Raw genomic sequence first — 16852 nt, 5'->3', positions numbered from 1 at the left:
GCCGAACAGAAGTATTGGCACAGTGAATTTTTCGCAATATATGCAAAGTTCTTTATTCTAATTTATTTTTGATAATTTTTTGTAAAAATATTGTTCATTCTACACCAGAAAACATAATAATAAAATCTCTAAACTTTGTGAAAAACTCAGGAAAATTCATTAAATTTGCACACTTACTTGCAACTTTTTATTCAGATTTTTTAGAAAAATTCTAAGTATGCAGTTTTATAGCCCATTCAAATTTAGAATAACAAAGTGCAAGTTTGAAGTCCCTAGAAAATCGCATTGATTTTTGGTATTTTTTTTCACGCAAGTTCTTCCATACAAAGTAATTCGACAATTATTTTTTGTATGGAGAAAATGAGCAACACCTTCCACTAAAAAAATTGCCAAAAATCAACGCGATTTTATAGCAACTTTAAACTTGCACTTTGTTGTACTAAATTTGAATGGGCTATAAAACTGCGTACCTTGAATTTTTCTAATAAATCTGAATAAAAAGTTGCAAATTAGTGTGCAAATTTAAAGAATTTTCCTGAGTTTTGCACAAAGTTTAGAGATTTTATTATTACGATTTCTGGTGTAAAATGAACTATATTTTTATAAAAAATTATCGAAAATAAATTACAATAAAAAACTTTGCATATATGGCGAAAAATTCACTGTGCCAATACTTTTGTTCGTCACTGTATATATATGTATGTAAATACATGAGTCCTAGAGGCTGTAGGTAAACGATTCAGAAACCTGATAATTTAGAATAAACAAATAAACAGCAATATACCAACAATTTATGAGATAAGCAAGTCGGTGAGCTCAGTCTTAATCATGACGACGCTATTTAACGACTGTCGTTTATTCAGACTTCGAAAATTGCAAATCCGTTGTCCGGAATCAGTTTCGATTTTTAACTGCTCAAGACAAGTTCGCTAAAATTCTTACTAAATTGTGTGTTTAATAAAAAATATATATATTTTTATTTAAATTTAATCTAACAAAATGCGTTCCCTCTGCACGCTTCTATTACTATTCGCACTGGCGCAGCCGCCAGCCGCATTTGCTGCTGAAAAGAATTTGGTTTGCTTTTACGACTCAGCCAGTTATCTGCGTCAAGGTAAGTTACACAAATTTTTTTTTTTAATTCTATACTAAACTTTTGTATATCTTTGCTTTCTCCACTCTACTTGCAGGCTTCGCCAAACTACTGCCCTCTGACCTTGAGCTTGGCCTTAACTTCTGCTCGCATCTGATTTACGGCTATGCTGGCCTTAAGCCGCAGACGTTCGAGGTCTTCAGTCTCAATGTCGATCTTGATATGTTTCATTATCACGAAATTGTGCTGCTAAAGGCGAAATACCCGAAGATGAAAGTATTTCTAAGTGTTGGTGGCGATCGCGATGTGGATGAGGCAAATCCCCTTAAATATATTGGCCTATTGGAGAGTGGACGCGCAGATCAACAGAATTTCATTGATAGCGCAATTTCGCTGCTGAAACGCAATGGCTTTGATGGTCTCGATTTGGCATTCCAATTGCCACGCAATAAGCCGAGGAAGGTGCATGGCTCTGTGGGTTCGGTTTGGAAGCAATTCAAGAAGATATTCACCGGTGACTACGTTGTGGATCCGCTAGCTAGTGAGCATAAGGAACAGTATACGGAATTTACACAAAATTTGCGCACAGCTTTGCAGCGCTCGAATCTTTCGCTGTCGATGACTGTATTGCCGAATGTTAATTCAACATGTGAGTATTTCGGAGGATATAAGTAATCAATAAATATTATTGTGGAGGACATAGGCAGTTATATGTATAGGTCAGAGAGGAGATCTTAGTGAGTACTTAGAGACCTTTAGTCTACTTGCAATCAGGGCTTTTGATGCCTACAATGATCCCACAGACCCTAGCAAATCTAAGGAAGCTGATAATTTGTAGCAGTTCAGGATTTTCGCAGACTGGAAAAGTTGGAGTTGCAAAGCTCCACAGCTCGGCCTTAGATATATGCATACCAGTCTACCGCTTACTTATATCGCAGGTTTCTGTTTCAAAAAGCAATGGTAGCAAAGCGTACCTACCAGGCCTCTCTTCCTTCTGGTTGAATATCCTTCTGATACTGATTTACCTGCAAGTATATATATAAGAAATATAATTATTTAGGAGAGATTATGTCGCTCTCAGCATGCCTACCTGAAGGGTGGATCAGTGAATCCGGGTCGCCTACCGAAGGGACTTTTAGTAATGGGCTAAGTGAAGCGATAGAAAAATCCCGGGCTTATCTTGGAGTCGAGAACAACTTCGTTTGGCTTATAGCCCGGAGGATCCGCAACAGAACTGTTGGTAGTTGCAGTGACACTGTTCAGCGTGTGTTGAGAAGAAGTACTCCGCAAAGGATGCTACTCGCCTATGCTCGCTATGGGAAAAGCTTCTGGACCAAGGAATTGGTCGGAATACTTTTTGCCAATCCTGTTAAGAGCTCAGTTTATTAACAAGGAGATATAAAAAATGTAATGCCAAGCTTTCGGATCAGCGCGTACCGAGGCTCATTCCGACAAGGTCCTTGTCTACACACATCCCTCTATGAAATGTCAGAGCATTTAAGACAGATGTGTCTCTTATAGAGAAAATAATCAATGGCTAGACCAGTGTAATACCGATTACGAGTGCAAGTGTCTATTGTGGTATCCATGTATGATCGAAACTGGCCGAGGAATGACCGTCATCACTCTCAGTCTTCCTCGGATTACTTCCAATTTAGACTTATTTGGGTCCGAAGGTACAGTTACATTGCAGGGAGCTGCGTGGTTGATTAATTGGTTGGGCAAGGCACACTTGAGGTCATCTCTCACGCTCAGCGAAATTCCCCCAAATTGCAAAGTACTTCTAGGTGGTAATCCATTAGGTACAAACTAATATCATTTGCGACCCGTTTTGTCTGAGCTATCAGGAGGATGATAAGATTCAAGCATCTCAGCAGTTCCTTGTCAGTTGGCCTTTGCAAGATTTATAATTTATCCTTCAAAGTAATCACTATGACATCTTTGGTGCCATTACTGAGAGCTCCAGCAGTTGATAAGGAAGACATTCAATTCTTCTATTGTGAAAGAGGCTCTCAGACACATTATTTAAAATTTTTTTTATAGCAACTGCTTGATGGCAGTATCTTAAATGTAGGATAACTTTGTTTTTCACTCCCTGCTCTAGTTCCTAGCTTTATTATTATTAAATGGATCAAACTTCTGTTATTTTAAGTTTAATTTCACACACACTTTCCTCATTTCAGGGTACTTTGATGTGCCAAAAATCAAAAATAATTTCGAATTCATCAATCTACTCGCCTTCGACTTTCTCACACCGGAACGCAATCCCGAAGAGGCGGACTACACGGCACCCATCTATCCTCCCGTCGAACAAAATCGCCTGCCACACTACAACATAGAATTTCAAGTGGACTATTGGCTACAGAATCAATGTCCAGCACAGAAGTTGAACCTTGGCATTGCGACCTATGGACGCGCTTGGAAAATGACACCCAATTCGGGCTTCTCCGGCGCGCCCGTTGTTCCTGAAACAGATGGCCCTGCGCCAGCTGGCCTACAATCGCAAATTCCTGGACTGCTCAGTTGGCCAGAGATTTGCGCCAAAATGCCGAATAAAGTGAATGCTGAATATCGTGGTGAGAATGCACCCCTACGCAAGGTGACCGATTTGCAGCAGCGTTATGGTAATTATGCTCTGCGACCGGCGGACGATAATGGCGAGCATGGCATTTGGGTGAGCTACGATGATCCGGATTTTGCTGCGATAAAAGCGAGCTATGTGCGCACCAAGGGGTTGGGCGGTGTGGCGCTCTACGATTTGAGTTATGATGATTTTCGTGGACTTTGCACCGGTTCGAGGTACCCCATTTTGCGCGCAATCAAACACTTCTTATAAGTTTAGTCTATAGATGTATAGTTATGTATATTTTATTTTTTATGGTAAATAATTGTACGGTTTTACTTAGTTGTGTTAGAAAATTAAATAAAATGCCATATTCGTAAATTACGCGATATTTTATTGATTGAGTTCTATTCTAATCGAACGCCAGTAGTCGCCTTAGAGTATAACCTTCTCGGTTTGACCCTGAAACGTGTGATGTTTGAGCGATTACTCAACGCTTGCTTCTTTATTTGGACTCACTGCTTGACTTGTTATTTTTTTTTCTTATTTGTTTACTAAATCGATTAATTTGTATTTTAAGTACCGCAGCAAATCGTGCAAAGCAGCTATAATCAGAAAATATGAACTCAAATTTAAAAATAACACAAACAAATCTTTTGTTGTCCATTTATTGCGCTTTCGTTTCTCGCCTCTCGGCAATCGCAAGCACTGGCACTCGAAATAAGTTCGAGAACATTAATTTACGAGTACAAACACGCATTTGTATGCTAATATTTGTTGACGTGCTCCTATTTCCGAGCGCTTACTCACCCACAATCAACTTAATTCTAATTCCTCCCCCGAATCTTCCCTCATACAAATGCTGCTCTTTAAAAAAAAAAAAGCACCGGCTGCTTATCACTTTTCTCGCACTCCAAACGCACTCAAAGCTCCGTCGATCAGCTGTTCGAACTCGATCTGCGCGTAGTACCACCACCACGTGAGCTCTCCACCAAACTTGAGTTGAGCTTTTGAAGCTCAGTTCCTCACGCCCAGCTGACCAACGGTGGTAGCATTCATTTCATTTGCGGCTCAGTGACATTTATAGCTCAACGATTTTAGTTTCAATTTTACTTTTGTTTTGTGCAGTTCGTTCTTTATCAAGTAAACGCATAAATTACACATCGGTGGCATTATTTACAACTTGTTAATCCAGTATTTTTTTGTAAGATGAAGTTATTCGCCTTACTTTCACTGGCACTGGGCCTGCTGGTTGCCCAATCGAGCGCCGCTAATCTCGTCTGCTACTATGACTCGGCCAGCTATATACGCGAAGGTGAGGAAGCACAAGCCTATGTTGGCAATCGCAAATATTTATTTTCTAGATAAATCTCATTTACGACATTTGTTTGTTTGTTCGTTTAATTGTCTGTTTGTGCGCGTGTGGCCATGGAAAGTAAAAGCACTTATTTGTTGTAGTTTTGTGGAATTTCTTGGTTACACTCAGATGGGGTGCATAATAGATTACTAAAGATAAGATTCATATTATTTTTCAATTTATACGTTATAAAACTTATAATAAATCTCGTTGTTCGTTAACGTATGATTCAGCAAAGTTTTTTTTTTCTTCCGCAAACGACCCTAAAATGTATTTAAATTTTGTTGCAGGAAATCAGGTCCCTTGGTAAATATGAAATTCCACCGATTTCGTAACAACTGATACATAATTTAAAATTTTTGCTTGTAAAAAGCCTTGACAGCTATATGCTGATGATCCTGAGCCTGGGATCACACCGAATTTATATAACCAAACGAAAGGCAACAATGTCCTTCCAAAATTTCTTTAAATTTGTTTACTAGTGTGGTTAGGTACATTAATCTATGTATCGATCACGATTTTCAGCCTTAAAATTAGTGAAAAAGACGCGAGGTAGTCCACACCCTGGTAGACATCGCATCAGTTATGGTTTTCCCCATCGAATTTACAGACTTGAGAGTACAAAAAAAAATTTAAGTTTCTATTTCACTTAGGCTACGCAAAAATGTTTCTCATGCCATTAGAAAGACTCGTCATCATAAATACTATTGAGTTGAGTTAGATTAGCTTGGCTGAGATCCTACTGGATGCCTCATGTAAACTACAACTGGTCGCTTGTGCCATCGAGAGTGAGAACAGAAGTGGTCCAACGATACCTTCTGGCGTTGCCTTCGTTGATTTTTATGATCCACTCTGCAGCAGTCCTACTTTGCGGCTTAAGATGGTGTGAGACTGTGTCCCGCAAGCACTAAGAGCAGTAAGTAGAGCATAGAGTAATAGCGATTACTTTTCTACACACAATTTTGCCTTTTCATTGCCACCTCTTTTGGATTTGTGCGTAGAGGGCGCTGAGAAGGTAGAAAAAATAACGCCATTAGTCCTATGCTTCAGAAAATCATTGCAGTAAAATTCGATTTCTTGACAGTTTGTAGTATTTTGCTTCATATTCTAATGCTATGTCTAACTTCGTCCTGAGATTGCTTATAGACGCGGTCCTCATTAGCCGATGATAGTCTTTCATCGATTTTTAATGGCGCATCAGTCTTGGTCTCTAGTTGATAAGTCACTTTTCTGTTACTATAAATTTCATATATTTTGGATCTGCACTGCCATCACAGAATTTACTGTCTTAATGGCAGCCTGAGTGCCAATGAATATGTTCACACTAGAGATAGGGATGGTTTTTCGGGTAACGTAAGCTTCAAGTTTCTAGCAGAATACAGACGCTCCCCCATCTGTACAGACATTACATATATATTTGGGGATTGTACCAAAGCTCTCTGCCCACCCTATCGTTTTGTATTACTCGTATTAGGTCAAGTCCCCTTTTGAAATTGATTTGAGGAATAACGTAATCTTGGCAATCGTTCAGAGAACTGTAACAAAATATCCGCTGAGTCAACTGTCTTGGAAGTTTAAGTCAGAGCGCAGACTTTTCTGCGATGTTCTAGGTCACTAAGTGCTCTTGTTATACATAAATTGGCTAGTCTGTATACGTCCCCCAACGTTCTGGTGTAAGTCGTTTTATTTACTGTGGTCTACCATACCAATATCTGGTATATTAGAGGTGGAGAATTTGGAGAAACTTTTCTTCCACATACAATATCCAGTTCAGTTTATTGCCTCTTACGACTTACAGTTTCACCTTCTTTGTACAGTAACACATATATTTCCGCAAAACCCCGCACCCGCAGAGTATTATACTTAACGACTGAAGGCATCTACTATAATGATGATGGCTTGGTCATACGGGGATAAAAAAAACCTCCTTGGTTCAAGTCATAGATGAGCTCCAGTCAGCCTTTACTGTTTGACACCTCAAAGTATTTTCGAGCCAGCTATCTATGCCAAAAGAGACGCCACTCTACGCTACCCTACGATGGGAAGACCTATTTCTGTGGACTTTCCCTTCGTATAGGCACGTTGACTTATGGATAGTAGTCCTAATATGAGGCCAGAGGGCCAGAGGAAATATTCCAGATTTGAAGTCGAAAACAGGTCGAAATTTTGCAATTTTTGAAAATAAAAATTTTTTCAAACCCTAAATTTTTTTTTTAAATTTTCGTGGATGTCTATATTTTGTAGGTAGAACAAAATAAACCGGTTCACCATATAAAATTGAGATGTAGGACAACCCTAATACATACAAACGTTTGGAATAAGTAATTCAATGCGGTTTCGTAGCATTATAATTGATGCAGTTTTTCCTGTTTACTATTTTTTTTTATGCGAACGTTTCACTTTCTATACATACATGCATATGTATACAGATATAGACATATATATTTATTTAGTTGTACTTTTTCTAAGGAAGTAATTAATCTAAAGTAATTGACTTTATTTTTCTCAGTTGTATTCGCTTATAATTACACAAGCAAATATTCAATACTTTTACCAGCAAATTTACCCTACATTGAGATTATTGTTTTTGCAATAAATAACTAAAAAAAGATAACGCGCCATGTAACTTAGGACTAAGTACTTATGTACATATGTACATACTTTGTAAACAAGTGTAGCTTTAAAAATTATCACATGTCTCGGAAGCTGCGTATCAGCTGCACACAAAGATGGGTCACTGGCTTATCAGAAGGTTGCGGTGTAGAACAATAAGCCGCGGATTAGAATGACAAAAGTATCACAAAGCTGTTACATTGAACCCGACTAAAATATGTGTGGAGAGGAATTGATATGTGTACATATTTTATGTAGCTGGTTGGTTTATCTAATTATGGGCTCTTGACATAAAATTTACATATCTATGTATGATATAGTACATTTGAGTGAAACGATCATCATTTTATTCAATTAAAAATAAACAAAATAATGAATACAAAAATTCACAATTAATTGAAATTCCACAGTACGCGTGCTCAAATATAAATATGTTCACAGAAGCATAAACATTAGGATGCATCATTTTTTATTTAATAAATCGATCTTAACAAAATGAAATTTTCAGAATGCCGGAACAATTCATTCGACGTAACAGCAGATAAATGTACCTTAAAAATTAATAAAAGTATATATTTTTACAGTTATTCCAAGGGTTAATTTATCACCCTAACGTAGAACTATTTTAAAACATTGTTTTATTCCTGTGTATGGTGTCACCGAAAAATCTAAAAAGGCGGTCGCTAGCTTCGGCTATAAAAAATTCTTCTTTGAAAACTGGACTCAGGGCTGTCGTTAGTTGGTGTAGGGCGAACTTTTTTTTTTGTTTGCTTGTAAGGTGATATGTATGTAGTTCCTGAAAATGATGATTCTACTCCTGAGTATGCTGTCATTTGCTGAGGTTGCTCAGATGTATTTGTTATCGTTGGTCTTAACCTTACAGATCTCAGCCTTAACCTTATACATAGATCACGGCTTTTTGTAGTTTAGAGGCGTAAAAAAAACAGATCGAGCTGGTGGTTGAAGTGCTTTTAGCTTCGAAACATTAAAGACCATTTCCCACAATCATTCTCGTTTTTTTTTTATGTCACGATATGGATGATATATCTATACAAAATGAAAAAAGTTTGGGAATAGGATCTGTGACCCTGATTCCGTAGACGACGAGTATCGATATAGTCAAATGGCACTGACTAAACTAATAAAGATATACATGTATGAAATAGGTCTGAATATCTGGAAAAATATCGCAAAAGAGAGTGGGAATTGGTGAAGATTTTTTTGGTTCTAGCTAAACTTAATAAGCGTTTGTTTATTTGTAGTGTAGGAAAAAGTAGAAATTTCATTGGAATACTTTCTGAATGTACCTAAAATGGTGTATCGTTACAGTATGAATGGCGAGAGTAAAATAAAAAAAGCAACTTTTGCATCACTGTTGTAAATTACTTCTTTTTTTAAGTATATGTTTGGTAGGAAGTAATAATTTGAAGATATTTAAATTTGTGAATATGTGAATTTGTGTGTAAATGGTAAATTTTTTTTTAATAAAAAATTTATTTAAAAATCTTTTAAGTGAAAAATTATTAAAAAAAAAAATAGTTTTCTTGAAATAAATACAATTTTCAGAAGTGCACAAAAATTATTCAATTATGGAAGAAAATCGTTAAAATGTTCAAAAAAATAAGTGACCCGACCTAATACTATGCACTATAAAACGTAGATACATACGCAGTTCACACAATATCACTTGACCGCTAACCACTCAATTGACCGCCAACACCTCTCACAACACTCTGAAAAATAGATACATAAATACATATATACATTAGTATTCCACTGCTGAATTTATTAGCATTCGTATGACAAGTGACAAGTCGCAGTGTGAATCACATAGCTAGCCTAGCCAGAAGCTGGAACCTGTTAATGACGTAAGCTTCATCTACATTCATGTAGATACTACTATTGTTGTGATCAGACAATAAGCGGTGCTTCACAGTCCAGATCAAAATGAGCAACAAAACAAAAAAAAAATAAAAGATTTCCAAATAAAAAGCACCGCCGCACTAGGCGTTCTATTGCAATTTTTGAGGGGCTTTGAGATGTGCTTATTTTAATTTTTCCGGTGTATGTAATTTACATATGTAAATTAAGTATGTACATTAGACTGCATCACTCCCCATACAAAAACAAAATTGGCACTATTTTTCCATTGGAATTATAAAATCTATTATATTTTAAGATGTCCACCAAAATATTTTCGAAAAATATTAAGATTTAAGTGAGCTGGACCGATTTGAAAATACCTCCAAAAATTGTTTCTTAAAGATGTTTTTTGAAAAAATCCCCTTAAATGACAAAACGGTTAAAAGTTTACATAAAAATATTAAAAAAAAAAAATTTAAAAAAATAACGGAATCGTAATAATCAGATTTTTGATGCTTTATTTTAACGTTTTTCAAAGATTGGTATAAGAAAAACTTGAATAACTGAAGCTAAACTCTTCCGATTTAGACTTGTGGGGAATCATTGGAAAGGAATTTTCTCACCCTTCTTATTTCTTTGCTAATAAGCTCATTCAAAGGATGAAAGAGAAAGGTAGGATGAACGAACATCATTCAAAGTTGAATTAAGATGTGTTGGTATTTGAAAAAAAAAATTGGGACACGAATGACTTTCTTTTGCACATAAATAAAAATAGTGGGAAAATACCTTTTTACTGAGATCCCATAAGTGTAAATCAGAATAGTTTTGGTCCAGTTATTTAAGTTTTTCGTAAATCAATCTTTGAAAAAAGTAAAAAAACAGTATCAAAAATTTCATTATTACGATTCCGTGAATAGATTTTAAAATCTAGTAGATATTGTAATCCCGGCGGAAAAACCGCAATTTTTTTGGTGATGCAGTGTAATGTACATAGTTTATTTCCTTGAAATAAACTCACTTTTGTTATTGTGATTCGTCATTTTGTTTTGTATTCCATTCCGTCCGTTTTGTCCCCCCCATCCATACATTTTAACACTTGGGTATTGTTGTTTTGTATTTTTGTCACGCATGCATACACTATTTTCATTTACGCACGTAGTATCTATGTATGTATGATTGCATTGCAATAAAGTAAACAATAAATATTATTTGATCTTCACACTTCGAAAAAAAAAAAATATTTACCTATACGCAGGTCTTGGCAAACTGCTCACACCCGACCTCGAGATCGCTCTACAATTCTGCTCTCACTTGATTTACGGCTATGCCGGTATCAACCCAAACACCTATCAGGTGCAGAGTCTGCACGAAGACTTGGACATAAGCAAGCATCAGTATTCCGAGGTCACAGCGCTGAAGCGTAAATATCCACATCTGAAAGTATTGCTGAGTGTTGGTGGCGATCAAGATATCGATCCCGAGCATCCCAACAAGTATCTTGAGCTGTTGGAGGGCGAGAAGGTAAAGCAAACTTCATTCATCAACTCAGCCTACTCGCTGGTGCGTTCCTATGGCTTCGACGGCTTGGATTTATCCTTCCAATTTCCGCGCAACAAACCACGCAAAGTACACTCTGACGTCGGCATGGTGTGGAAGAAATTCAAGAAGCTCTTCACGGGCGATTTCATAGTGGACGAGAAGGCCGAGCAGCACAAGGAAGAATTCACGGCGTTTGTGCGTGATGTGAAAAATGCTTTGCGTCCGGACAATATGATGCTCACGCTAACGGTGCTGCCGAATGTTAACTCGTCCTGTAAGTGCACTTGAAAATCTTTTAAATAAGTATGTAAAACTTACTCACACTCTTTGCACAGGGTATTTTGACGTGCCAGCATTGGTTGGCAATTTGGACTTTGTCACGCTGGCAACCTTCGATTTCCTGACACCCGAACGCAATCCGCAAGAGGCCGACTACACTGCGCCACTCTACGAGCTCTACGATCAGAACCGTTTGCCACACTACAACGTCAACTTCCAGGTCGATTATTGGCTTGCGCAGCAGTGTCCGGCCAGCAAAATCAACGTCGGTATTGCCGCCTATGGTCGCGCTTGGAAGCTATCCAGCGATTCAGGCATGACCGGCACACCGGTAGTGCAGGAAACAGATGGCCCAGCGCCTGCTGGCATGCAGAGCCAGAAACCAGGTTTACTATCCTGGCCTGAGGTGTGCGCTAAACTGCCGAATCCCGCCAATGCCTATCTGAAGGGCGCCGATGCACCATTGCGTCGTGTAAGCGACCCTACTAAGCGTTATGGCACTTACGCATTCCGACCAGCCGACGGCAATGGCGAACACGGCTTGTGGGTGAGCTACGAAGATCCCGATACGGCTGCCAATAAAGCTGCTTATGTGCACTCGAAGAATTTGGGCGGCTTGGCGCTGTTCGATCTAAGCTATGATGACTTCCGTGGGCTGTGTACTGGGGATAAATATCCTATTTTGCGCGCAGCCAAGTTCCGTTTGTAAACATCCTCGTTGCTATTTTTTCACGAAACTTTATCGATTTTTATTTTGCTATATTCCATTATTTTTCCAAATAAACAATCAATTTTTTACCTAAAAAAACCTTTAGCCAATATTTCTGTGTTATCGCCGCGATAATGAGCGTATTTCCAGTGATCTCGCTGAACCTTTAAGGCATACGCTGATAAGTTTCTGAGAAAGCTGTTTTATATGCGCGAACTTGATTTTTAGCTTGGAAATATTATTTCTATTTCGTACTGCAAGCAGATTAGACGTCCCAAATGAAATTTCTGCTTGTCTCACTAGCTTTCCTAGCGTATACGTGCTGGGCGTCCGCGTCCATATTGGAACGCAATTTAGTGTGCTTTTACAATTCCAATGCCGCCACGCATACAGGTTACATTTTGAATTTCACTAATTTTTCCCTCCACTAACATCTCTTCCACAGGTGCAGCCCATTTTAGCACTGCTGATTTGGAAATTGCTTTGCAGTTTTGCACACACGTCATCTACGGCTATGTGGGCATCAAGCCGGACACCTTCCAGCTGATGAGCCTCAATGAAAATCTGGATATACAGCGGCGTCACTTCGCCACCATCACAGCGCTCAAAGATAAGTTCCCATACGTGAAATTTTTGCTGAGTGTTGGTGGCGATCGCGACTCTGGCGAACATGAGAAGTATATAAACCTGCTGGAGGCGGGCCGCCAAAAGCAAACAGCCTTCATAGACTCGGCGCGCGACTTCTTGCGTAGCTACAACTTTGATGGCTTGGATTTGGCTTTCCAGCTGCCGCGCAACAAGCCGAGAAAGGTGCATTCGGACGTCGGTTCGGCGTGGAAGAGTTTCAAGAAGTTCTTTACAGGCGACTTCATCGTTGACGAGAAGGCAGATGATCACAAGGAAGAGTTGACAGACTTAATTAAGGATCTGAAGAATACGCTGCGTGCGGATAATATGTTGCTGTCATTGACGGTGCTGCCAAATGTCAACTCGAGTTGTAAGCATTAAAAATACTTAGGTTGTTTGTAGGAAGCAAGAAAATCGAAGATGCAGGAATGAACGGTAAACTAAAGTTTTATGGCTCGATCGCTCGATCCCTAAAACGGTAAAGCAAATTTATTACACAGAGCGACAATCACAAACCTACATCTTCGCTTGCTTCCATTACTACCCGTCTTTCACTCACTAGCTATGTATTTGCATACACCTCTTCAGGGTACTTCGACGCACCAGCGATCGCCGACAGCTTGGACCTCATCAATTTGGCCACCTTCGATTTCCTAACACCCGAACGCAATCCGGAGGAAGCTGATTACACCGCACCTCTCTACGAGTTGCACGATCAAAATCGTCTGCCGCACTACAATATTAACTTCCAAGTCGAGAATTGGATACTGCAACGCGTACCCGGCAACAAGATTAACGTTGGCGTTGCTACCTACGGACGCGCTTGGAAAATGTCTAAAGATTCCGGTACCACTGGCTTGCCTGTGGTGCCTGCAACGGAGGGCGCAGCACCTGCTGGTCCAGTGTCGAAGACACCAGGTCTCCTCAATTGGCTCGAAGTTTGCCAGCGTCTGCCAAACCCTTCGAATATCAATGCCAAAGGTGCTGAGGCTCCATTACGTCGCATCAGCGATCCCACCAAACGTTATGGCTCTTATGCTTTCCACACCGCTGATGAGGATGGCGCTAACGGCGTATGGGTGAGTTATGAGGATCCCGATACGGCCGCTAGCAAGGCGGGTTATGTGAAGGCAAAGAATTTGGGTGGCGTGGCGTTGTTCGATCTCACCTTGGATGACTTCCGTGGCCAGTGTACCGGCGATAAGTTCCCCATGCTGAGAGCTGTTAAATACCGGCTGCTTTAAGTGAATTGGGGAGGAAATATAAAGAAAATATATATGTAGATGCAGTTTTTGATTTGAGTAATCAATAGTAGCCACAGCGTTATTTAGATGCATGGATTTAAAAATATTTATCGATCAATGATGTTTGTTGGTGTTACCTAATTTCGAGTTTGTGCTTTCTGGAAGAGTGGAAAATAAATTCATTGTTTTATTGCTTGTAAAATTAATTTTGTTGTAGTTTTTATTTATTTACAATACACATTTTGTCCCACGTATTTGGCTGAGCTTTTCTTGCAATATCTGGAATTCGCCTTAAAATTATCACAAAAGTCGGAGTACGAATGATTCCAATCCACCTGTTGACGCCAAATGGCAAAAATTTAAGTTCAAACAAACACATAAAAATAAACTTTTCAGTCATTGAGCAAAAGGACACAGCTGTATGCTCTCGGCTTTGGCGAATAGCAAATGAAAACACAAATTAATTTTCCCGAAATGAAAATACATACGTGTGTAAGCACATAAAATGCAAGCGAGGCATATTTCTGTTTGGAAATCCGATGGTGTAAAAATTTTTCGCCCCATGCTTTCCAAGTACGCTACCTTAGACTAGGAATTACCTGAGCCATATTGACAACGTTTACCTTATCTCACTAAATGAAAGATAAAACTGCACCTTCGGATCTATCCGTATTATTATTAATTTATCGTCCGAATAAAATTTGTATATTTACTTACCTTAGGCCCATCAGCTATTCCTCCTTTGCCATTAAGACACTTGAAAGGATTGTTAGCAGCTTCCTTTCTGACACCGTCGTCAGACGCCTATTGTGTGATGACCAACTCGCGTACCAAAAATGTAAATCTACGGAGACCGAACTTCATAGCTTGGTCGCTTATATCGAGAAGTCCCTCAGCGTTAAGAACTTCTGACTCGTATTTTTATTGGATATTGAAGGCGCGTCCAACTGACGCCGCGAGGACTCGCTGATGGCGTTTATTGGTTAGCTACTATGCTGCTTCGGGATGTATCCAGGTGGTCGGTCACTCACTGTGGCGTAAGCGTCAGCTCAAGCAAGGTGGAGCTCGTCCTCTTTACAAGAAAGTATAAAATGTCTTCGGTTACTCTACCGGAGCATAGCGGCGCCTAGTTAATTCTTGCAACAAAACTCAATTACCTAGGCATTATTTTAGATAAGAAGCTGAACTATGAGAAGGCTTCTGTAGCCCTCTATACTTGTGATTGTGTTGAACTTTTTGAGATATTTTCGACAACCTGTTGATATATATACATACTTATATTGTTGGCCCACTAGCATCGCCTCTACGTAAAATTAAACGCCTGATAATGTCCTGTTACAATATAAATGATCACTAATTGCCAGGAAAAACTTGATGTGTGATCTTAACTTTATGATAATCTTACATGACCGCCTTAGTCTCTTCAAATAAGAATACATATATATGTATCTATTTATAATTCTCCACATTCAATACGTTCGGTATTTTCTTTTTGGAATGTGATAACTTTTTCTGATGACTTTGGTAACAAACAAAAAATCGTTGTGGCAACACTGCTCCAGACCCATTCGCTTTGTTTCCACATCCAACTTGGAAAAGGCAAAGCAAAGAAGCGGTTGTTTAGACCGATATCAAATTTCGCGGACAGACCAAAATCAGACACCGCGGTGCATTGGTAGCTTCTCTTCTTGCCATCCAAGGCACCATATGATGTGGATTTGCCAGATATTAATCCGATCTGATAAAGCCAAATAAGTTAGGTTAGGTTAGGAGGAGGAGCACGAATGACTCATACTTACACACGGGGGCAGATTTGGCCATTGTGAATACCCTCTATGAGTGCCTAACCGAGGTTAATCGATTTGCTTAGTGCCAATAGTTCTTTAGTACGTCGCTTATTGAGTCTCGGCCAAAAGGATCCTGAGATATCACAGTCGTTCCGGTTGAGCCGTAGGTCATTAGGTGAAGCTGTGGGGTATCCTTCAACACATCCAAATAAGTTCATTGACGGTGGCATTTATTTTTTTACTTAATTACCTCGATAAGACCTTGTCTGCTTAACTGACAGTTAAGTTTTAAATTTAATTTATTATTTACCTACTAATTGTAATTGCTATACTCCTGTAATTAAATGTGCAGGGATACTAACCCTAAATGCAAAGAAATTAATTTCCATCCACAAAATAAATCGAAGTAAATCATTTACAATGCAATAATGTAATTAAAGGCGCTACTGCCCACTTAAGGTAGTCGTTTTTAACGCGATTGCCCAACAGCCAGCAGGCTACCACCAACTAAAGCTTTAATTGCTTGCTTTGAATTGTTGGCGCCCACTGTCTTCTCGCTGTGAAGCAGTGTACGATTTTGTAATGCCACAAAAAAAAAATGCTTCAGCAGCTACTTTACAAAAGCCCTCCAAGTCCCCTTTCAACAATTGCATAGTGGCACTGAAAAAACTGCACAAAGCTTAAATGCTTTTATCGCCACTTAGCGATCTTTGTCAAATAGTAGCGCCGTTTTTGGGCTGCTCACTTAACGCTGCAATTGTTCGCCGTTGCACATTGTTGCAATTGTTGTTGACCATACCAGGGGCCAGGTAAGTAAGTGGCTTATGCATATGCGCATGCGCAGCCGGGCAAATGCGAGCGCCAGCTACATTTAGCAGGCAACGGAGCACAATGCAGCAAGGCAAGCGCGCGTGTGTAATTGGCGCTTAGAGCAATGTGCAGCCAAATTGGCTGTTTTTAAAAAACTCAGCGGCAGCACTCCCCTCCCTTTACACGCCAACCGCTATTGCGCCTTTTGTGTGTTTCTTCGGCTTGTTTTTTAATTTTTATTTCATTTGCATTGTGGGTGCACTCTCAGCGCGCTGGTACCAGTTTGCATGCCAATCGAAAGCGCGTTGACATGCCACCAGGTAATGCACTCGTACGCGCTTACAAAGCTACTACTTATGTATACCCCT

At 39.3% G+C, this 16852-nt stretch overlaps 2 protein-coding genes across 4 annotated transcripts; both read left to right on the top strand.

Annotated features, from left to right (window-relative positions):
• The first annotated feature begins 796 nt into the window (after positions 1 to 796).
• Idgf1 (Imaginal disc growth factor 1) lies at positions 797 to 4052 on the top strand. Its single transcript, XM_017609454.1, has 3 exons — positions 797 to 1114; positions 1191 to 1742; positions 3277 to 4052. The coding sequence occupies exons 1-3, from the start codon at positions 1000 to 1002 to the stop codon at positions 3927 to 3929; spliced, it is 1320 nt and encodes a 439-aa protein (XP_017464943.1). The 5' UTR covers positions 797 to 999; the 3' UTR covers positions 3930 to 4052.
• Positions 4053 to 4712: 660 nt separating this feature from the next.
• Positions 4713 to 14090, top strand: LOC108358234 (chitinase-like protein Idgf2). Of its 3 annotated transcripts, none has more exons than XM_017609453.1 (3): positions 4713 to 4971; positions 12462 to 13013; positions 13232 to 14083. In XM_017609453.1, the coding sequence occupies exons 1-3, from the start codon at positions 4866 to 4868 to the stop codon at positions 13885 to 13887; spliced, it is 1314 nt and encodes a 437-aa protein (XP_017464942.1). In that variant the 5' UTR covers positions 4713 to 4865; the 3' UTR covers positions 13888 to 14083. The 3 variants fall into 3 exon arrangements, with proteins under 3 accessions (XP_017464942.1, XP_017464941.1, XP_017464940.1); XM_017609452.1 differs by lacking the exons at positions 12462 to 13013; positions 13232 to 14083 and adding exons at positions 10745 to 11302; positions 11364 to 12115 and having other exon boundaries at positions 4716 to 4971; XM_017609451.1 differs by lacking the exon at positions 4713 to 4971 and adding an exon at positions 12173 to 12409 and having other exon boundaries at positions 13232 to 14090.
• The last annotated feature ends 2762 nt before the right edge of the window (positions 14091 to 16852 follow it).

This window comes from Rhagoletis zephyria, unplaced genomic scaffold (genome assembly GCF_001687245.7).
Source record: "Rhagoletis zephyria isolate East Lansing unplaced genomic scaffold, Rhagoletis_zephyria_1.1 Rzeph_scaffold_00224, whole genome shotgun sequence".
Taxonomy (NCBI): Eukaryota; Metazoa; Arthropoda; class Insecta; order Diptera; family Tephritidae; genus Rhagoletis; species Rhagoletis zephyria.
Note: the sequence above shows the minus strand (reverse complement) of the source record. Positions and strands in the feature narration are given on the sequence as shown.